Source organism: Lepidochelys kempii, chromosome 3, assembly GCF_965140285.1.
Source record: "Lepidochelys kempii isolate rLepKem1 chromosome 3, rLepKem1.hap1, whole genome shotgun sequence".
NCBI lineage: Eukaryota > Metazoa > Chordata > Testudines > Cheloniidae > Lepidochelys > Lepidochelys kempii.
This window is the reverse complement of record NC_136382.1, coordinates 2625744-2648793: the sequence shown is the minus strand read 5'-3', so window position 1 is coordinate 2648793 and position 23050 is coordinate 2625744. Positions and strand designations below refer to the sequence as shown.

Below are 23050 nucleotides of genomic sequence, written 5' to 3'. Positions count from 1 at the left end.
GCCATCCTAAAAAGATGTTTTGTCCTGTCCAGTGTAACTATGGATGTCTGCATTATCAATATAAATGTCATTTTTTTTAAATCCCATTCATTTTTTGGACTCAATTATATATTGTGGCAGTGAATTCCACAGGTTATTTATGCATAATAGAAAATACTTCATTTACTAGTTTTAAATGTGTTGCATTGCAGTTTCCTTGACAAAACAATCCCCTTGTCTTATGTCATGAGTGGTGAACAGAAGTACCTAATCTCCTCCTCTATTCTAGTCATTTTGTATACCTCGGTCATATCCCCACTTATTTGTGTCTCCTCTGAACTAAAGATTCCCGATCTTTTCAGTTGTTCCTCATACAGAAGTCTCTCCAGGCCTCTAATTTTTTTGTTGCCTGTCTCTGAACCCCTACTATATCTGATATATGCTTTTTGAGACAGAGTGACTAGAACTGAACACAGTATCGAGGTGAGGATGTTCCATTGACTTATATAATGGCATTATAATATTTTCATTGTTACTTTCTATCCCATGCCTAATTTCCATCCTACATTGTACCTGCCATAGTTCATGCTACTCTCTGTTGGCTTCATTAGGGCTAAATTTAGCTTTTTGGCTTGGGTGACCTTGTGAACTTTAGCATTTAACCCAACTTTCATGTCTTGCCCTCCTGCTTCCTCTTCTGGTTAAGGGTATGAATACCTTCTAGGACTTGGTTATAGTTGTTTTAATAGCCTACATGCTGACGCAAAGGGTTTTAATTTTCTTCACTTTCAATTTTAGAATCTTTGACTACCTTCCTCATTTTTAGAAATTCCACCTTACTCAAGTTTAATGTCACTGTACACGTTTATTGTAAGATCCCTCCCCTGAGGAAGATGAGATTAATTGTACTGTAGTCACTAGAGGTTAAATTCAGCGAGAGCCAACCTGAGAGGAGCTGTAGTAAATATTTTCAAACCCGCAGGAGCCCTGGCATTCCCCGCGGGGCTGGAGCCCTGAGCCCCGGCATGCCCCGCGGGGCTGGAGCCCTGAGCCCCAGGAAATACGCGGGGAGAATGTAAGCCCTGGTAGTCATTATTATTCGGTGGTGCTATTATAGTTAATTCTAGATACAGATATAGTTGTTGTTCTCTTGGACTCGCTGTTCCAAGTTGTCTCATGTTCTCTAGGACTCGCTGTTCCAAGAAATGGTCATTTAAGATCCTGAGTAACTGGTCCACTTAAATATTTCCTGTTGTGTTATTTGAACAGTTTCTATGCAGACAAAGAGTAGAAAATGTGTCTCCTTAAATTGAACAGTGCACTGGAAGCAGGGGATGTATTTCTGAAGCTCTTTAAAATTCTTGGCTGAAAGGTGCTATCCAGGCCAAAGTACGACTTGCTGTAAAGGCCACTGTTCTGTGAGGGGTTATTACAAGCTTGGTTTGAATGTTTTATCTGTCGTGTCCTCTCCCCGCTCTCACTAGGCCCTGAAGCAGCAGCAGCAGCAATGCAGAGCAGGCATGCCTGTGCCCTCTAACCAGCATCTTCTACTCAAGACGGTGAAGGCAGCCAGTGACTCCACACCTGCTAAACCTGGTATGAGGCAGTGAGATTCCCAGACTCTCTTTTACGGCCATGTCTCTCTAACTTGCCTTTCCTAGGCTTTCGGGGAAGAGGGAGCCCCTGTTTTCCAGAGCATTCTTTGTATTTCTAAACTGTTCCAGCTTCTGTCCTTTTGGCTTTGTCTATACTAGGAAAATCATTGTGTTAGGAAAAATTAATACATTTTAAGGCCAGAAGGAACCATTATGGTCATTTGAGTGATGCCCTACACAGTACAGCCATCACCTAATAATTCCTGCATCAAGCCCGTACGTTCTGGTTGAGCTAGAGTAGAAAGCAATCCAGTTTTGCTTTAAAGACTTCAAGTAATGAAGAATATACCACAACCCTTGGTAAAATGTTCCAATGGTTAATCACCCTCACTGTTAAAAATGTGCACCTTATTTCTAAACTCAATTTATCTAGCTTCAGCTTTCATCCACTGGTTCTTACTATGTTGTTGTCTTGTAGACTAAAGAGCCCTCTACTATCAGAAAACTTCTCCCCTTGTAGGCATTTATAGACTGTCACCTTGTAATCTTCTGATGGATAGGCTAAACAGATGTAGCTTCTTAAGTCTCTCACTATAAAGCATGTTTTTCAGAACTTGAGTCAATCATTTAGCTGTTTGCTGAATCCTTCACAATTTCACTACACTTTCTGAAGTGTGGACACTAGAACTGGACACAGTATTCAGTGATATCTCACTAATACAGAGGTAAGACCACATCCTTACTGCTTCTCAATATCTCCCCTTATGCAGCAAGGATCACATTCGCTGTCATAGCCACAGCATCACACTGGGAGCTCATGCGCATTTGGTTATCCACTGTGACCCCTAAGTCCTTTCAGAGTCACCGCTTTCCAGTGTCCTGGCTTTCTATCCTGTAACTAGGGCCTATGTATTTTGTTCCGAGATGTGTGTCCTTGCATTTGGCTGTATGAAAATACACATTATTCAAACAAATTCAGCTTACCAAGTGATCCAGATCACTCTGTCAAACGGATCTGCTCTTTTTATATACCACTCCACCAATTGTTGGGTCACCTCCAAACATTACCCGCAGTGATTGTATATCTTTTCCCAGATAATTGATAAAGATACCACACAGCTTTGGGCTGTGAGCAGATCTCCACAGAGATCTGTTCCCCCACTAGAAATACGTTTTAATTAGCATGATGTTAAGCACAAATTTGCTTTTGTCTGCGCTAAGGGCACAATTTGTGTGTAACACTGTGCTAATTAAAACACGTTAGTTAACATATTTTCCTTGGTTTACACATCAATTCTCCCTTCTCAAAGCGATTTCAGAGGGCCTGAATCAGGGAATCACTGTCAGGAACATCTTGTGGGGGACGGTGCATTTTGAAACCAAAATTTTGTTTTAAATAAAAAAGGTAGGAGGGGTGGAGACAGCTTTGGTGTGAGAAGGACACCGCTTCTGTAGGTCACTGTGTAGATGGGTGGGGAGAAGCCCAGCATTGCACACCTTTGAATGGGGTTCCAAATGCTTGGTTCCCAAGCACAACATTAATTAATGACTACATTATTTATTAATGCTTAATGATTGATTAACGTTTGAACAGTGCTTTGAAGTCAAAGTGCTGAGCATTATTATTCATTATTTACTGTCCTTATTTATTAATGTCATACAACAGGTGTAACATTTTTTATCAGCCTTGGGCGAATAAATAATCCTACCAACAAAGGAAAATGGTCCTTCATAAAGGTGCAAGGGCTTAACGTTCCCCCGTAGGGATTAATCTCCTTTCTTGTTTTAGCTAAGAGCAAAAATAAAAAAATATATTTTAATTTTGATAAAGTTACTTTTGTGAGAGCAGCTTAACTATAACTTTATCTTCTGACCTATCACAAGTTATCAATACAGGTCACGTACAAGAACACCGGTAGGCAGGTACCGGGCTAGATTATGACCATTCTTGTGAGTACAGTGGATCTTCTGATACACACGCACACACAAATACTAGGACATGGTACATTGCAGCAACTCCATTGTGTTAGCACCAAACCTGGAGCTGTCATTACAATGTCTGTCTAGTAGCTTCACATACACAAAAAGGGGAGAGAAAAAACAATTAGGTCAGTGCAACATCAGATACTTCTGCTCCCAAATTAAAAGCTAAATCCAGGCCTTGCAAAAGTGACTTATCTGGTGCAGCTTGTAACCGGTGTAATAGGGTGAACCATTAACTACAGAAAGAAGATCAGAGTGGGCATGTAGCAGGGCGGCCTAACCCCCGCGGCGCCTCCTGCTCGTGGTGCAGGGAATTAGCGTTCCAGCCTCCGGAGAGCCCTCTGCAGGCCGGTGTCCCACTTGCCGCTAGGCCCTGAGTCCCTCCTGGACCCCGGTTCCCCCTTTCATGCCAGGGTGCTGCCACCTGCAGTACCCCATACAGATCTGGGTCTCCCCTCCCAAGGGAACCCCCAACCCTCTACCCCCACCTCGCCTCAGTCTGTGGCCACTGCCAGTCATCACCTCGCCCCCGTTCCCTGGGGCCAACTGCAGTGTAAGCACCATTCTTCATAGGCAAAGGGGGTTTGGACCTGCTGCTTCTGCCTACCCCTTGGGCTGCCCTCTGCAACCCCAGTACCTATTTGACCTTCCACTAGGCCTGCAGCCTGTGGGGTTTCCAAGCCGGAGTTCCCCAGCTCCTCTGGCCTTCCCCCAGCCCTGCTCCACCTCAGGTACCTTGGTAAGCTCCCAGCAGCCAGGTCCCTCCCTTTCCACAGGCTAGAGAGATTCCCCCTGCTCCTGGCTTCACTGGCTTTTATCGGGCCCACTGGGTCTGTCTGGGGCATGGCCACAGCTGAGGCTGTCTCCCACTCAGCCCAGCTTTTTCCCTGCCGCAGCCCTCTCCCAGGGCTGTTTTAAGCCCTTCCAGGCAGGAGCGGGTGGCCACCCCGCTTCAGGGCAGTTATGGAATCTGAATAACTTTCAGCTCTCAGATCTGCCTGGTGATCTGTCTCCATGGGAGTTCCATGCTGAACATTGGAGTTCGGCTTGGCCATGTAGAATTAAGGAGAATTTTGATGTTCGGCTCTCTTTTTGACTTGTTTCTGCTTAACTGTGCATGTTGGTTTATTCCCTCTTTTCAATTGACCCTTAGAGAATCAAAACCAAAACCAGCTGAGGCTGTCTTGGCTAGCTGTTTAATTGCTGCTAGAATGTCCTATGTAACATCTGTTCAGATGAATGCAAGGTTGAGGCTAGGCTGCATATTTCCAGCTGTAAGGAACATGCATATCTGCCAGATGTACTTTGTGTGTTGTTCAATAATGAAGTCATTGACAGGGTTGGCTGTCAGGGGGTCCCAAGCCAGCTCTGACGTTAAGACCCTGTTGAGAGGAATAAGGGAAGGGAAGTCAACCACTTCTTGGTTCTTTCCAAAGCGTTTCTTGCCTGTACTACTCCGTGCATACATGGGAGCTATAGGGGAGGAAATGCCAAGGGAAGGGGGCACTTCTTGCCACTCCTAGATAGGTGAGGGAAGGCCTGAGAAGGGAGCTACAACTAGTTTGCATGGAAAATGTTGTGTATTTTATGTTGAAGTGTAGGAATGGGTGTGGCAGGTGCATAAAACCTTCCACACAAGCTGGTGGGAGCCCAGTGCCATTTCAAACTTTTCACAAAGTTTTTCTTGCTAACCAGTTTAAACCTGAATGGCTCTCTGGCTCTTTGGCTTGAGCTTTCTTCTCAGAGCTCCCCTCTACCATGGTCTTAAGACCCCATCCTGGCCCACTTCATGTCCTCGGGGATGGAGTGCATCTTACAGCCAGCTTCTGGCCGCAGGCTGGGAGATAAGAGGGCCTGGCCTTGCCACATAATTCTGAGGTGTTGTAGTATAATTTTGGTCTAATATGCGAAGTGGTTCACACCCATATTACATAATACTTACAATCTTCAAAGCATTGCATAGCCTACAGAATTCCTCTCTGTGCCTTACATTTACACTCTCCCAATAATTGCAGACAATTACCATGTCCCCTTTGGTCATTTCTTAGCCAATCAGATATACTGAGCCATTTCCCTTCAGCTTCCTTTATAATTTTTGTTATTTTTCTCTGAATTCCCTTCATTTTGGCTGCTACATTATGATCGGGAGGTCCCTTGAATCCAGCTTTCCACTCCTGACCTCTGACTCACCAGCCCTGTGCAGGGTGTGAGTGAGAAAAAGAGGCAAAAAACATCCAGTAAAGTTGTGACTGAGGCCATCAAACTAATTCACTTGAGACCTAGAAGTATCTCTCTCCCTCGCCCTTTGGTCTTACTAGACTCTCAGTATTTCTGGGTCAGAGCCTTGGGTGTTTATAAAACCTCCAGTACGATGGAGTGTGATCCTGCTGGGAGCATTTGGGTCTTACTGTAACATAAGTGATTAATAACAGCGTTCAATCGCTTTGTGACTTAACCGTGTGTACTCCTGAGTTCCTCTTCTATTGCCGAGGGACGGGAGCACCTTTGGCTATGTGGAGTGCAGGCCTGTTACTGTATATTCATCTAAGGCAGTGGGAAAACACTCGCTAATGTTCTTAATTCAGCTTATTGAGGAAGAGAAGGGGAAAAGAAAATGCACTTAGACCGGAGCAGGAATCTTTTTCTGTGAGCAGAAAGAAATGTTACTGCTGTAGAAAGAGGAACATTGAAAAACGGAGAGCAGCACAAATGATCGGGGAGTGGGAGGGATTGTTTTAAGAGGAGATTTTAAAAGCGTGAAATCTGACTAATTTAGGGGGAAGAGCATGTTAATAATCTGAAGTACATGAAGGGCATAACCACTAAGGAGGGAAAAGAATTATTGGGGGTGGCCTAAGGAGCGCCGTTAGCAATGAGCTCCATCAGATAGGAGAGCAGCGTCTGAAAGGAAGTTCTCATAGTCCCATCACTGGACTGGGAGATTCATGAAGAATAAACTGTCTGCATTGATGGGGAATAGATTTAGATGATCCGGGAGACTGTTTTCCATCTCTATCTTCTATGATGATTTGATAGCTCCCGATAAGGCAAGAACGCTGGAAAATCCGTGCAAGGAGAGGAGCAGAATTAAGGGCTTGTCTACACTTACAGCACTGCAGCTGCACACCTGTAGCGCTCAGTGAAGACGCTACCTATGCAGATGGCAGAGCTGCTCCCATCGGCGTAGGTATCTGTCCCGTCGACATAGCACTGTCTACGCCAGGAGTTAGGCTGGTATAACTGTGTTGCTCAGGCGTGGATTTTCCACATCTGTGAGTGACATAGTTATACAGACTTAAATGTATAGTGTAACCAGGGCTCAGTGTCCATCCTGTAGAACTTCTTGTCCTGGCACTGCTGTGCATTAGGGTACCCATACTAAAGAATGCTCTATTACACCCATTCAAACAGATGTCTTAGAATCATAGAATCATAGAATATCAGGGTTGGAAGGGACCCCAGAAGGTCATCTAGTCCAACCCCCTGCTCAAAGCAGGACCAATTCCCAGTTAAATCATCCCAGCCAGGGCTTTGTCAAGCCTGACCTTAAAAACCTCTAAGGAAGGAGATTCTACCACCTCCCTAGGTAACGCATTCCAGTGTTTCACCACCCTCTTAGTGAAAAAGTTTTTCCTAATATCCAATCTAAACCTCCCCCACTTGTCTTGTTTAACACTTCATTGTTTGTAGATCCCCAATGTTAACATGTTTCAGTTTCCTGTACAGCTTGGGAAGGAAGGCAATCAGATGGACAATCAAGCAGCCCTCAGAACTCCACCTCCAGCTCCTCTCCCTCTGTTAAGGCTGATAATTCCCTGCCAGGCTTGGGGAAGAAACCATTCCAGAGATCTGACAGACTCCATGCAAGTAAGATATTTATTTTTCTGCACAAAGAGGGTTTTGTTGCTCTGATGCCAGAGTAAAAAGCGGAGCGGAAAATTAAGTAAAAGCTGCAGCTAGTTCCAGGGTTGGAGAGGTTTCTGGCCAATCCTGGAAGCCACTCCTGCTCTTCAGCATGAATTAGGGAAAATGAAACCACCATCCAACTCAGAAACTCTATACACACAAACATGTCCATGCCCAGCTCTTCTCATCTGGAAGCTTTGCTGGCTCTTGTGTTCACAGTCCTCTGTGCAACAGAGGCAGAAAAGGACTTGCATTATTTAGCTGCCTTTTCCTTCTAGCACTTAAGGTGTTTCTGTTACCTTAAAAAAGAAACAAAAATAAACCCCATCCTTCAAGCCCAAGAGTGCTACTTGGTTTCCTGCCAGGTTTTTAAAGTTACATGTTTCTCAATACCCCTTTGTTGCTTGTGGTTTGTTTTGCAGATGCTTGGAGTTTAAATGAAATCTCACTCTTGTCTCTGTAGGCCAGGGGAGTAGGGGGAAACCATGTGTTCAGCCCCCTCACTTCATATGGGCCCAAAAATCCATCCTCTGGTAACAGTTTTTGCTGGATTTGATCTGAATTAGTGGCCTTGAGGTGAAAGGTTCCATCCATATCCCATTCAGGGTCCTTTGCAATTTCTCCATGTCCTCTTAAGATCTTGCAGTGTGGCAACCCACACGTTGTCTGATAATGTCAAGAGGCCATCAGTAGAGCCCTGCAAATCTGTGGATATCGCTTTATATCCGCGGACCATATACGCAGATACAAATTTTGTATCTGCGCAGGGCTCTACCATCCGTGCTGCTTTGTCAGTCACTCAAACATTGCCACCCTCACACAGGAGGGTGCAGCCCTGCTCCCAGTGCATAGGTTGACCCCCTTCTTTGCCTCAGCCTGGATGCCCACAACGGGCAGGGATGCCACGGAGACTGAAGCGCTCTAGGTCAGGGCTGAGATATGTGGGTGGGCCCACGTGAGGGAAGATTGCTTTTGCTGTTCCTGTTCTGGGCATAAGGACCCAGCGTCCCCAGAGCTACTGCACCATCCCAGCACTAAAATTCACTTCATTTAAAATTTGAGGAAAAAAGAATAAGGCAGAGCCGTGTTCATTTCGTGTTTGTGGCCAAGCTCCTCGGGTATGTGCCTGTGCCAGAGAGAGGGGCGCAGTGTAGCGAGCTGGAGAGAGCTGCTCTGTATTCCAGACCCAGCTCCATCCGGCGCTCAGGGAAATAACGCCAACCAAACAGACAGCAACATCTACAGAGGCATTTTCTAAATGACCTCTGAGTGTGCGAGTCACCTTTCCCAAATGAAACAAGCTTCCATGGGAGTGGCGCTGTGGGGAGCAATTACCTTAAAAGCATCATCCCCACGCTCCGGCAGAACATGCTATGACAGTCTTCATTAGACTTTTTATTAATGATACATTTTTACTTGAAGTTCACAGAACATAATGGCATGTTGCCAACAATGTGTAATGGGCAAGTCCAAAGGAAAGCGCATACACTGTACAGATGCTCTCTCCGGTCAGGCTGTTTCTGAAATTACAGTGCTCGTGTGAGTCTTTCTGTAGCCTGGGGATTGGTGCTAGAACTGCAGAACTCCTGGTCAGGACCTTTACCATGTGAGAAAAGGGAAGAAGAGAGAATATTTTTTCATTATTACTGCTTTGTTTCGCATTGTGGTCTCAGCACAAGCAGAGCTGGCTGCTGAAACCTGTGAACATGGCACTGATCTTTTCGAAATCACTTCTGCTTTTGCTGAGTACAAAATACAAACAAACCAGCAAGAAATCCAAAGGAAGAAGCTGCCCCTGGCCACAGGATTAAAATAGAAGATTAAAGTACACTTGCTAAAAAAAACCCTCTTGAGAGACTCCTACCCCAGCACAGGGGAGGTTCTGGTATCTCGTTACCATGGGCAGCCAGGAATCCCGGCAAAGTTAGGCAAACCCAGACAAAGCAGAATATTCGGGGTTAATATTTTCCTTGGGAGATGAGAGACCTTCCTAGCCCCAAGAATCCTCACATTATGTTTTTAATCATCCCATCACGCTCCAACTCCCACGATTCCATGTAATGCTAATCCTTATGGCAAAAGGGTGGATCTTCATCCGCTCTGTTTCTGACTTAGCCAGGGAGCTTACTGCTCCCTCCCTTCCAGGGTTGGAAAATGAGCCATCAGAACAGCATTATTAATATCTTCATGTAACCATGAGCTAAGTGAAGAGCCGCTCAGAGGTAGGGGAGCCCTTATTCTTGCCTCAGGTGATGTGTTACACAGACCTCTGTGGTTCTTTACAGGGCAGCTGAAGAGGACGAAATGTGCTGAAATTGATGTGGAAACACCTGACTCCATCTTAGTGAACACAAATCTGCGGGCGCTGATCAACAAGCACACATTCTCTGTCTTACCCACAGACTGTCAGCAACGGCTGCTGCTGCTGCTCCCAGAGGTGGACAGGCAGGTATGCCACATATTCTGTTGTAGAGAGGAGCTATGTTTCCAGGTAACAACATGCAGAAACCAGGGATTGTTGGTTTCATACACAGCAATTGCCAATTCACTGAGATAAGGGCAATCAAATCTCAAGTTTCAGAAAATAAACTGGTGCTTGCTGGAAACTGGGATGGCATTTTTTTCATCCACATACAACACTATTTGGAAAGAAACATGGAGTGTTGCTTTCAGGGAACCATTGAGTATTGATGGATACCAGAGGTGATGGGCCTATAGTTTTATCCAGTATAGTGAATCCTACATTCCTAACAGTAGTGAGCTCAGTGGATTCTGCTGTAGTGGAGTGGACATGCTAGGTGCAGGGAGTGTTGAATGCCAGCTTTTTTTTCCGAAGTCTTTAAATGCGGTCTTATCCCCATACCCTTTTATCAGAGATGCCTTACTAGATTGTCTCTAAAACAATTGTTATACTTTAGCCCAGTCCCCTGATGGTTTGTGGATGTCTCAATAGCTGTCATGTTAGCACTCTAGTCTTGCATAGATGCACAATGCTTTACATAGAAGGGAGAAGGTGTTAATGAATTATTTGTCAACACAGAGGAAGAGGCTGTCCCTACTACACAAAGTCTCTGTTCTAAATTGGAACACAGAACACACAATTTAGAGCTACAGAACATGTGGTGCAGATTTCGGACATTTTGTGGATTACCAGTGAAAGAATTCTGTGTTTTAAGAAAGGATCTGAAAAGTGAAGAGAATAATTCAATGCATAAGAAGAGGGAGGTAGGCCCATATATATATGGAGTAGCAGGTTAAGAAATTATGAAGATGAGTGGGAAAAGGATACAAAGAAGGCATAAAGGAAGGCAGTTTAGCAGGTCCATAGGCAGTTGGAGGAATAGGTGGAAATGAAGGCAGCAATATAAACACAAGCAAAGTTCCACAGAACCTTGATGGTGAAGATGAATATTATTATTTAGTGTTTTTATGATGGCAGCATGTAGAGGCCTGAACCCCATCTCGCTAGGTACGTTATAAACAAATAACAAAAAGCTTGAACTGATGGACAGTGGAGCAACATGGTCTGAGAAGCAAAAACATGATCATTAGCAGCAGCATTCTCTAAAGATTGAAGGGGGCTCAGATAAGATGAAGAGTCCACAGAGGAATAAGTGAGGTGAGCTTTGATCCACGAATGGATAAAGCTTTTGTGGCAGAATGGAGAGGAAAGGCGGGATTTCAGTGCTGTAGAGCATGAGTTCTCAACATTTTTCATACTGAGGCCCCCATTCCCATTCCAGGATCCTTCCTTCCTTCTAGCCATATGAGAAGGGCAGGGCGGTTTCAATACCCTGACAGCCCTAGATTGAGAGAACCCATGATATGGTTACAGCTAGAGCTGTAAGTTGTAGAGGAGATCCCCATACTTCTCATGACACAGTACATTCATCCAGTGAAGATGATGATCATGATGTGCAGGAACTATGCACTTTCTCGCCGCACCACTCATCACCGAAAGAAGAACCATCCTGGAGCCAGATGGGACCCAAATACCCTTACAACCAGGCAGCTCAACCGTGGTACAGACCACTGTGGATGTATCCACCAATGGCCTTCCCAATCCAATGGGCACATTGGGACCCCATGGCAATTTACCGGGGCCCCCACTCCAGGCCACCCACAGCTCATAGAGACGAGCTGAGGTCTAATCCCACGTCTCCCGCCCCACAGCCAACAAAGGCTCAGGATGTTGGGGATGACACAGTAACAGGCACTGATCAGGAAGCGACATCTGCTCACAATTCTTCCTGCTTCCCGGTTAAGGCAATCATGCCACCACCGCCTACCTCAGTGGATGACTTCAAACAGTTCCAGGAACTGTTTAAGAGGGTTGCCTGCAGCCAAGACATCCCACTGGAGGAAGTGCAGACAAACCAGCACAAGCTGGCACAAATTTTACAACCTTCATCTACTTCCAAAATTGCTCTGTCCATCAATGATGGGATTTTGGAGCCAGCAGAAAGAGTCTAGCCGTCACCAGCCTCAATTCCAACGACATGCAGAAGGGTGGATAGGAAGTATTACGTCCCTGCCAAAGGGGTGCACTTCCTCTTCTCACACCTGCCTCCCAACTCCTTGGTGGTCGACACCGCTAATCAACACAGCAAACAACAACAGTTTAGATTCACTCCACAACAGGCTTGACCTCTTCAGATGAAAAATTTACTCCTTGGCGACATTACAGTTCCGAATCACCCAACTATTCGGCCTTGCTGGCTAAATAAGATTATGATAATTATGGAAAACTTAGCTCGTTCACAGCAGAGCTCCTCGAGGAGAAACCATCACAATTTCAGGCCATTATAAATTAAGGTCAACTCATAGTTAAACCGCCTTCCAAGGGTCTTTGGATGTCGTGGACACAACAGTGAGAACCACAGCTGTAGTCATGCAATGGGCATCCTGGTTACAATCCTCTGGCATACCTAAAGAACTCCAAACGAAGGTCAAGGACCTATCTTTTGACCAAGAGAAGCTATTTTTGACCAAGACGGCCCAGGTGCTCCACTCGATGAAACACCCTCAAGCTACTCTTTACACTTTGGGGATCTACACTCTACCTGCGAAGAGAAGACGATACCAGTCTCATCAGAGGAACAAGGATTTCTCTTCCTACCAACAGCAACAGAGGCAATATGAGAATCAAAAAAAACACCAACATTCACAGCAATGGAGAGCACCTCAGTCTCAAGCGTCAACTTCTCAAAGGGCTTCGTCCAAACAACAATTTTGAAGTTTTGGTCGAGGGTCTGAGCAACCTCCCTCACCAGGCAGCACTTATACCCGATCCATCCCCATGATTGGTCATGGCTTTTGCCCATTCTACCATATCTGGGTGTCAATAACCATGGACCAATGAGGGTTAGACATCATATGATTGGAATATACCATATCCTTTACCTCCCGACCACCTACCCTATCCCCCTCCCCATCCCTCTTCAGGTACCCTTCTCATGAGCACCAGTTACAACAAGAAGTCAATCATCGTCTACAACTAGGTGCCATGGAACGGTTGCCTTCGCAATACAAGGGGAAGGGGTTTTACTCCCACTACTTCTTGACCCAGAAAAAGAATGGGGGATGGAGACCTATCATGGACCTCAGGAAGCTCAACAAGTTCGTTCTCGCTCAAAAGTTCAAGATGGTCACACAGGGTATGATACTGCAAAAGGTTGTCAGCCCTCGACCTCCACAATGCTTATTTTCATATTAATATACACCCCGCTCGCAGGAAATTCCTGCATTTCTCTGTAGGACACAAACATTTCCAGTACAGAGTCCGACCATTCAGCCTATCCACCGCACCAAGAGTTTTCTCAAAACCCTAGTGGTAGTAGTGGCACATCTATGCAAACAGGGAATAATGATCTTCCCTTACCTGGACGATTGCCTTCTGTGACGGGGCAAGGCCAGATGGCTATACAAAAGTAGTGGGAGATAGATATATTAGCTCCAGGCTAAACAAATCCCTGGTACCAGGTTAAGTGAAATGAAAGCTGCTCCAGGTCAGTTAAGACACCTGGGGCCAATTAAGAACTTTCCAGAAGGCAGGGAGAAGGCTAGGTTGATTGGGACACCTGAAGCCAATCAGGGGCTGGCTGAAACTAGTTAAAAGCCTCCCAGGCAGTCAGGTGGGCGCGCATGTCAGGAGCTGTAGGAGGAAGTTGTGCAGTTGGAGAGACTGTGTAGTACACACCATATCAGGCACAAGGAAGGAGGCCCTGAGGTAATGGTGAAGTGGAGCTTGAGGAAGTGAGGGCTGCTGTGGGGGAAGTAGCCCAGGGAATTGTACATATCATGTTTCTAAAAGGTCAGCTACCATAGCTGATACTATTAGGGTCCCTGGGCTGGAGCCCGGAGTAGAGGGTGGGCCCGTGCTCCCCCTCCCCCCACCTTTGCCCCCTGATTAATCACTGAGACTAGGAGACAACAGAGACTGTGCATGGAAGGATAACTTCTCCTCACCTCCCTTGCTGGCTTATGGTGAAAATGGCTCAGTAGACTTTGACCCTTGTCTCTAGAGAAAGAAGGGTTACGTGGAGGGTCACAGTGAGCCTCTGAGGCTAGCAAAATCCGCCAGGAAACGTGGGACCCACGGAGGCAAGGACAGAGCTCTGTCACACTTCTCAAAAGTCCAACTCAACAAGAAGCACCGGGCACAGTCCAAACAACAATCACACTATTCAGGGATCTAGGGCTACAGATAAACAAACGAAAATCCACTCTAATCACTATCCAACAACTGGACTTCATCGGGGCACATCTCCATGCCATAGAAGCCAAGGCATCCCTGCTCTTGAACAGATTCTCAGCTCTGACAAACCTTACATCAGAGGTAAGAGTCAGCCTCCAAATACCGGCTCGGACTGTCCTGCAACTGCTAGGACACATGGCAGCCACAACGTTCATGGTTCGACACGCAAGACTACATATGCGCTGCCTACAGGACTGGTTGAGCTTGGCATATATATCCAGCAAGCACAGCCTCACAAAGGACTTACAGTACCACCCAAGGTCCTGGACTGTACACTGGTGGACAAGACCAGAAAATGTATGCATGGGTATCCCATTCCAACAGGAACCCCATCAATAGTAATCATGACGGATGCCTTGCTGATAGGCTGGGGTGCCCACATGTGTCAGCAAATGTCCAAAACAAATGGTCTGTTTTGGAGACTCAGTTACACATCAACCTACTAGAGCTACATGCGGTCCACAATGCTTGCAGACACTTCCTACCTCACATAAAGAACGAATCAATTTGCATAATGACTGACAACATCACCTGCATGTTTTACATCAGTCATGAAGGGGGCATTCGATCTCACTCGCTCTGCACTGAAGCCATGAAACCATGGAACTGGTGAATACACCACAACATAACTTGTTTCAGCCTCCTGTTTTCCCAGCTGTCAGAACGCGACGGCGGACATGCTAAACAGGTACTTCTCTCGAGTCCACGAGTGGGAAATGAACAAAGGAGTCTTACTATTCATATTCTGCCGGTGGGGCACTCCCCTCATGGACTTGTTTGCTTCCCCCAATGAGCCACACATGCACAATGTTCTGCTCAAGAGCAGGACTTGGACCACGATCACTGGAGAAGGCCTTCCTCATCACATGGGATGCACAACTCATGTACGCGTTCCCACCGATTCCCCTGATATCACACATGATACACAAGATATGACTGGACAAGACCAAAGTCATCCTCATGGTCCTGATGTGGCCCAGGCAAGCATGGTACCCTTACATGATCTCTCTCACTATCCGAACCTGTCATCTCAGAACAACGGTTGCACTCTCCACCCGAATCCGGAGAAACTCCACCTTCAAGCATGGCTCCTGCATGGTTCTATCATGGCGAACTACCCTGCTTGGAACAAGTTCAACATGTATTATTAAACAGCAGGAAAGTGACCACATGTAATACTTACCTTCAAAAATGGAAGAGATTTCCTCCTGGTGTCAAGAAAAAAAATTGACGGCCTCCACAATACCCATACCATTAGTGTTGGAATACCCACTGGAACTGAAACGCTCAGGTTTAGCAAAGAGCTCAATCATAGAATCATAGAGTATCAGGGTTGGAAGGGACCCCAGAAGGTCATCTAGTCCAACCCCCTGCTCAAAGCAGGACCAATTCCCAGTTAAATCATCCCAGCCAGGGCTTTGTCAAGCCTGACCTTAAAAACCTCTAAGGAAGGAGATTCTACCACCTCCCTAGGTAACGCATTCCAGTGTTTCACCACCCTCATACTGAAAAAGTTTTTCCTAATATCCAATCTAAACCTCCCCCACTGCAACTTGAGACCATTACTCCTCGTTCTGTCATCTGCTACCATTGAGAACAGTCTAGAGCCATCCTCTTTGGAACCCCCTTTCAGGTAGTTGAAAGCAGCTATCAAATCCCCCCTCATTCTTCTCTTCTGCAGACTAAACAATCCCAGCTCCCTCAACCTCTCCTCATAACTCATGTGTTCTAGACCCCTAATCATTTTTGTTGCCCTTTGCTGGACTCTCTCCAATTTATCCACATCCTTCTTGAAGTGTGGGGCCCAAAACTGGACACAGTACTCCAGATGAGGCCTCACCAATCAAAGTCCATCTCTCAGCCATCACAGCATTCCATCATGAGATTGACAGGACCTCGATCGACACATACACCATTACTAAATGCTTCCTCGCGGGTCTCTGCAACATTTACCCAGAGGTTCGCCAACCTACTCCGGCCTAGGACCTCAATCTGCTATTGAAATGCCTCACCAGACCACCATTTGAACCCCTAGCCACCTGTTCCCTCCTACATTCATCCATGAAAGTGGCCTTTCTGGTCACTATTACTTCTGCCAGAAAAATGAGTGAGATGGGGCTCTCATGGCCGATCCTCCCTACACAATATTCTTCAAAGACAAGGTCACTCTATGACCACACTGAAAATTTCTGCTGAAAGTAACATCACCCTTTCATATGAACCAACCAATCCATCTTCCCACGTTCTATCCCAAGCCTCATGAGACTCCAGTCAAGACTATCTTGACTACTAACTTAGTATAATAAAATGCCCAGGGTACAGCGCCCCAACTTTGTTTGTTAGTAAACTTGTTTTATCTTCCTTCAAATGGGAACTGTGAGCCCTTTTGGTTACAGCTTGGAAAGGTTGTCTAGTTTCACTGTAACCTCAGAAAGCGCCTCTACTAAATGCTGTTTCGTAACTTCCTCCAGCAGTACTTACAATCAATATCCCTCTAACTTCTAGAGTAACCTATTTGCAGGTCTTTTCTTCCTGTTTCTCCAGCTCCAAAAGCACACCACCACTGGGATTACAGTGGGAAATACCCTTTAGATCTCTCTGCATAGAAAGCCACTGGGGCCCTGCACTGTAAACTGCAGACTAACCTAAAAATTAGGCAGGGAGGCTGCTGGGATGATTTTTTGTGGATTAAAACCTGGGCTTTCTTAAACTCGTGAGAATTTCTGCCCTAGCAAACAGTGCATGTTTTCCTGCTGGCAACCCCATTAGAAAGTCAGAGATTCTTCCTACCCTGCATTCCTTTTCTTCCTGCAATGTGATCTTGTTTTACCAAAGCTATAGCTTGTGCAATCTAGTTCACCCTGCCTGCCAAGTCACTGTGTTGAATCAGAATTTGATTGGGAAAGAGTTCTGAGTAGTTGAAAAAATGTTGTCTGACCCATGATGATGGATTTTAGATTTCAGATAAGACTGTGGTAATTTTCTTAGAACTACCCACCACTCTCAGTGCTATTTTGCTCCTCAGGGAATTTGCAGGCTCTATAAACTGGAGAAGGAAAGTTGCTTAAACTAGAAAACTGGAGAAGGGAATAGGTAAAGCCTGCATGGTCACACACTTGTCTTCCATTTGTTTGGCTGTGATCCAGTGGATGGTGTGGGTGTTGGTGCAGAAAATCAAAATACTACCTAATGGGCTTGTAGAGAGCAGAAAGGTACATACCAAAAGTGTGCTTTACCAGACATGACCCACGGTCCACCCAGCCCTCCAACGGGCCTCCAGCAATTGCTGATACCTGATGCTGAGAGAAGCATGTCCCCACACCCAGCCACACCAAGAGTGCACATAGACCATGCCATGGCTGGGGTGAGGGATTCTGCTCCCTACAGTTGAGCAGCGTGTACTTGGAGCAGGAGAAAGATCTCTGCTTTCCCAAATCATTACAACACAGCTGCTCGACTGCCCCTCATTGTAGATCTCACTGTAAGTCTGTCCCACGCAAACCCACTGATAGTCACTGCCATTATTTTAAACTAATTATCTACATCACAAATGCTGATATTAAGTGAAAACAATGCTTCTCTTAAAGAAACAAATCTTGCATTGTTGAAAGCTTGCTACATAATTCTTCTTCCCTTTGCTCTAAATCTCTCTTTTGTTTGAGCCTTGGGAGATTTAGAGTGCCAGGAGCCTAATAGCAAGGTTTACATCTTGTATAAGAAACAAAAGATACCATCCATTGACCCCGGTGAGCTGCTCTGATTTATGGAACTGTGTGATTTTTGCTTGTTTCTGATATATGAAACTTGTAATTCTATGATACATCGAGCAGAAAGAAAGCCAGACCTTCTCCTGTTACCCCTGTTATCGTTCCCCTACGTGGCAAGTGTACAGCTACTGGCCAAGAGTACACTATTTCTCTGCACACCACACTGAAGCGTAGCTGTTCTATTTGGTTGATTATTATTTCCTAGGCTGTACTGTCTGATCCCCCATTGGGCACAGATCTGTCTGCAATATCTAGGGACGTGATTCTGTGCATTTGACACTTTTATTATTATTTATTATATATATTTTCATAGCACCTAGGAGCCCTAGTGGGCCAGGCCGCCATTGTGGTAGGCGCTTTAGAAACATAAAACACAAAGATGGTCCTTGCTGCAAGGAGCTTACAGTCTAAGTCTAAGACAAGAAACAATATTTGGAGACAGACAGGAAAGTACAAATAAACAATGCGACTGACTCTTAAAATGCTGCTTTGATGTCCCTGACGTCCTCTTTGTGTGCCTTTTGGTTTTCCCCTGGAAACTGCCAGCATTGCTGCTTTTGACAGCAGCTCAGAGTTTACTCTGTGATCATTTAGAAGGGAGGGCGGCGTGTACCTGCAGAAGCCTTTTGAGAGGTAGTTGTAATGCTTCTTTTCTGTTATGAGTCGTGCAACTTATAAAGCATCAGCTTGTGTTTCTCCCTGTCTCCTGTAGGGTCCTGTGATTCTCATTTGTCCAGGGTTTTTACTGTGTCTGCGGCATGGCAGTGGGAGGGTAGAGGATTGGGGTGAAGATGGAAGGGCAAGAGAAATCCACCAGGATTCTACAGGACCCAGACTTAGGTGAAGGAGGGCCTTCTGGGGCCATTAATTTTACTCCTGGATCAATCAGAAGAGCAGCTTTGGAGTGCCATGAGGCATTGTCTGTCCAAGCAGTGATCTTCGGACCAGACTCTGCTCCTCTACGTGTCACTTAAATCTGAATTCAGTGAGCTAATGTTTGCTTGCTTTATTGTTTCTCTCAGGTTGGGGCAGACAGTTTGATGAAGATGAGTGGCTCCGCACTCAACAATGAGTTCTTCACTTCAGCTGCCCAGGGCTGGAAGGAGAGGTTGTCAGAAGGTGAGTCTCTCGCCACTGGGAAGCAAGGAGCTGTAAACTGTGAACTTCTGAGGAGTTTTTTCGTATGTGGCATCTCCATTACTGGAGGTTTGCAGCCTTGCTAGCCCGTTCGTTATAGATTCATAGATATTTAGGTCAGAAAGGACCATTATGATCATCTAGTCTGACCTCCTGCACAACGCAGGCCACAGAATTTCACCCACCACTCCTGCAAAAAACCTCACACGTATATCTGTGCTATTGAAGTCCTCAAATCGTAGTTTAAAGACTTCAAGGGTTAGGTGATCCTTTTCTAATCTTTTTGTGGGTAAATAATCCTTTCGATCTCCCCAGGATACCACATGGTCCACCCCCAAGGTCTTCTTTTTTCTGCCTTGTGTTCTTCTGCCATCAACTTTCCTTTCCAGTGCCCATAAACATGCATTGCCTGCTGAACCCCTTAAAATGTGCTCTGCAAATCAAGCCTTTCTTTTCATAAGATCTCTGACTAGTGTTTGAGTTCCAATCATCTCCATATCTTTTTGTTGGTTATGCAGCCTATCCATGATATTTTTAGAATTCTTCTAGAACACCATAATTCAAAGAACTGTAATTTCTTTATTATCAATTGTGTGCATGTCCGTGTTTCACAGAGGTAATTTAACACAGGCCAAATGTAAGTTTTTAGGAGCTGGACTTAAATCTTCAGATTTATGTCTTTTCTCATCAGATGTTTATTCTTCCAGAATGTGTCTCACCCTCGCTGTTTTGGTACTGACTTCAGTTTCTGATCTTCCATAATAATACTTCCTAAAGCAATAATCTCACTTGCTGTACAGTCATGTCATTCATTGGAATCTTGCATGTTTTCCCAGGATTCTTGCATACCACCATGTCTTATCCACATTCAGTTCTAGACCATACTTTGCCATATTCATACATAATCACCACCAACTTCATCAGGCATTCTTCTGAATCCGCCAACAGCACCTTGACATCTACATAGTGAATGTTGTTCACCCATTTTCCATTCATCTTAATATTTTATTCTGTTTCTTTAATTAATATAATCAAAGATTCTCTCTAAATGTTGAATAAAAGGTGTTTAGTGAATGCATAACGGAGATTTCAGGGAGAAATTCCAGTCCTATAGTGATTTAACAAGCGAAAACAGCTGCACTCAAAATGGTCAGTGAAGACAAAGTGCCAGCTGGTGGTTATCCAGACTGAAGAGCAGAGAGGAGGTTTTATTGGAGACTTGTCCTTTGAAAAAATGTGACTTGCAGCACATGGCAAGAAGACTGTCTCTGGAGGTAATGAGTGAGATGAGGCAGAGATACTGGAAAAATACAGTGCTGGGATGGTAGTGGAGATGCACTGTTCTCATTAGAAAAGAAGGACTAAACTGGGGTGGCCAAACATGGTTCACTTATAAAACCTGCATATAAATTTCATTTATACACAGGTGCGAACCTGCAGAGGCTATAAGTAAGCAGAGTGAAACATTCCATCTTCATCCAAGCCACACTGTCATTGGAACTGGCAGTTTCTGTGCGCCACACTTTTATACAGAATAAAGGGTAGCCATGTGCCACATTGCAAAACATGTGAGCGTCATTTGTCCCCTGGGCTGCATGCTGACCACTGCTTCTAAATGCATACAGAGATGTTGTTTATCAAAGCAAGTGAGGCACTATTCTATCTCAATTGCTTTATTTCAGAGATGTACTAAAATTATGAATGTCAATACATCCTTGTCTGGATGACAGTGTGGTGGAAACATGCTTTGTGTACCACCATCCTATAGCTTCATCTGATTGGTTTAGAGAACAGCCAGTCTGAGGATTTAGCTGCTAGGTCAGATGCCAAGTTTGGGAAAGCAGTATTTCAATCTGTTTGACTGATGCAGTTAATACTTCTCATTCCGCCCATCCCGAGAGAATACTGCTTGCCAGTCACCTACAGTGGGATCCACGCTGACACACACTTGAAGAAAAAAGAACCCTTACTTACCCTACAGCAGGGGCTCTCAAACGTCATTGCACTGCAGCCCCCTTCTGACAACAAACATTACTACACGATCCCAGGAGCAGGGACCGAAGCCTGAGCCTGCCCAAGCCCCACCGCCCTAGGTGCGGGGGCCAAAGCCCAAGCCCCACTGCTCTGGCTGAGGAGGCCAAACCTGAAGCCCAAGGGCTTCAGCCCCAGGCAGGGGGCCTGTAACCTGAGCCTCACTGCCCAGGGCTGAAGCCCTTCAGGCTTTGGCTTTGGCCCCAGGTGGTGGGGCTCAAGCTTTAGCTTCGGACCCGGGAAGTGGGGCTCAGGCTTCGGCTCTGGCCCCAGGCCTCAGCAAGTCTAAGCCAGCCCTGGCAACCCCATTAAAATGGGGTCACGACCCAGTTTGAGAACCGGTGCTCTACAGTAACTGTGATACTTGGAGATGCTGTAGTTGGGGTGGATCACATGACCCACCCTTCTTCCCTGCTTTTTGGAGTACTCAGAAATCCCAGGCTTCGAGTTGCAAGGGGCCTGAGGAAGGCTTGCAGTTGCTCTGCCTTTAATGCCCTTGTACAGGAGCGTGAGGAGGCACAGGGTGCGCATGCGGCTTTGAAAAGATTCCTACCTCGCGCGAGGCACACGCGCACCCACAGCGGAAGCCACGCAGACTGCAGCGTATCAGAGAACCACCCTTACTGCAGGGCAGCCAACTGTTTATTCTCCACACAGAGAGCGCACTACCCCATCGCTCTGGGATCTGCAATGGCTGCCAACTGATTTCTAGAAGAAGGTTAAAGTATTTTTGATTTATACAGTCTTCAGTGAATTGGGTCTTGGCTATTTGAGAGAACTGTGGCTTTCATAGAGTAATAGCATGGCAGCTAGGATCCTCAATGGATCCTTAGTTAACAGCTCTGTGGCTTAAATGGAAGTGGGCTGGCGTCTATGAGCTCTTGGCTTAGGAATTTCCTTCCCTTCTCATGATCTGCCGAAGTCTTGCTTCATACAACACTGCAAACCCCAGCTGTTTTCCCAGCCCCCTGCCCTTTTTTCCCCTGTGGGGGGGGATTTGATTGGCAGAGGAGGAATAATGGGGAGGGGTATATTCTGATGTGGGAAGGTTTTTAGGTTTACTTGACATGTTTTGATAGTTTATTTTTAACTTTTATGACAGGCAGAGTTGTAAAATTAAATAACATTATTGATATTTCACTAGGCATGAAGTGCAGCCACCTCTGGACTGCAAAAGTGGTTTAATGGCACCCAGCAACACTACCCTATAGTTTAGAACAGGAAGTAAAGAATAATCCTATTTATAGCTGAAATTGAAAGGGGAATTTAAAGAGGCAGAATGCAAGTACCCAAGCTGGAATTTGTTAGGACATTTGAGGCTTAATCCCTATTAACTGCAAATACTGCCATAGGATTCTTAAATGACCACAAGGCCTTGGTTTTACATCCCCTCTTGAAAGACAGTACGAGTAAACTAATAGTTGCAAGTCAAGGCCATTGTGTTACATCTGTAATAATATATAGCCTGTAAAAGAAACCTTGCTGAACTAGTTCCCAATGCACTGGTTTATCTAAAAAATGACAGGGATCCTGAAGTCTGGCTGTCTCTCATGATTGCAATTGGCCTAATTCTTCTTATGGATTGACCTTCTTGCTGATATCCCTCTTTGTGTACTGCAGGTGAGTTCACCCCAGAAATGCAACTGAGAATACGGCAGGAGATTGAAAAGGAGAAGAAGGTGGAGCTATGGAAGGAACGATTCTTTGAGAGTTACTATGGTCAAAGGTAGGAACCTGGATTGTCTTTTCTCTCATGGCATGTCCTGAGGCACCAGTTCCCAGAATTCGGAGCTCATTTTCTTTCATGGGACCCTCTTTTTCACTGGGCTTCTAGGTTGATCGAGGGTCAACTCCATCTGGCTGTAATGGAATCACAGAAAAGACCTATTAGGTCA

General features: G+C 45.4%; 1 protein-coding gene across 18 annotated transcripts in view; it reads left to right on the top strand.

Moving 5' to 3' along the window:
* The window catches only part of ASXL2 (ASXL transcriptional regulator 2), a 247324-nt gene that overhangs the window by 213321 nt on the left and 10953 nt on the right, over positions 1-23050 (top strand). For 16 of the 18 annotated variants that reach the window (XM_073335483.2, XM_073335481.2, XM_073335469.2 and 13 more), the window contains 5 exons: positions 1464-1575; positions 7272-7424; positions 9749-9912; positions 19010-19106; positions 22776-22881. In XM_073335483.2, coding sequence (XP_073191584.1) covers positions 1464-1575; positions 7272-7424; positions 9749-9912; positions 19010-19106; positions 22776-22881 — 632 coding nt within the window. The remainder of the gene's footprint in view (positions 1-1463; positions 1576-7271; positions 7425-9748; positions 9913-19009; positions 19107-22775; positions 22882-23050) is intronic. The other 2 variants (XM_073335482.2, XM_073335479.2) reach the window with 1 other exon arrangement.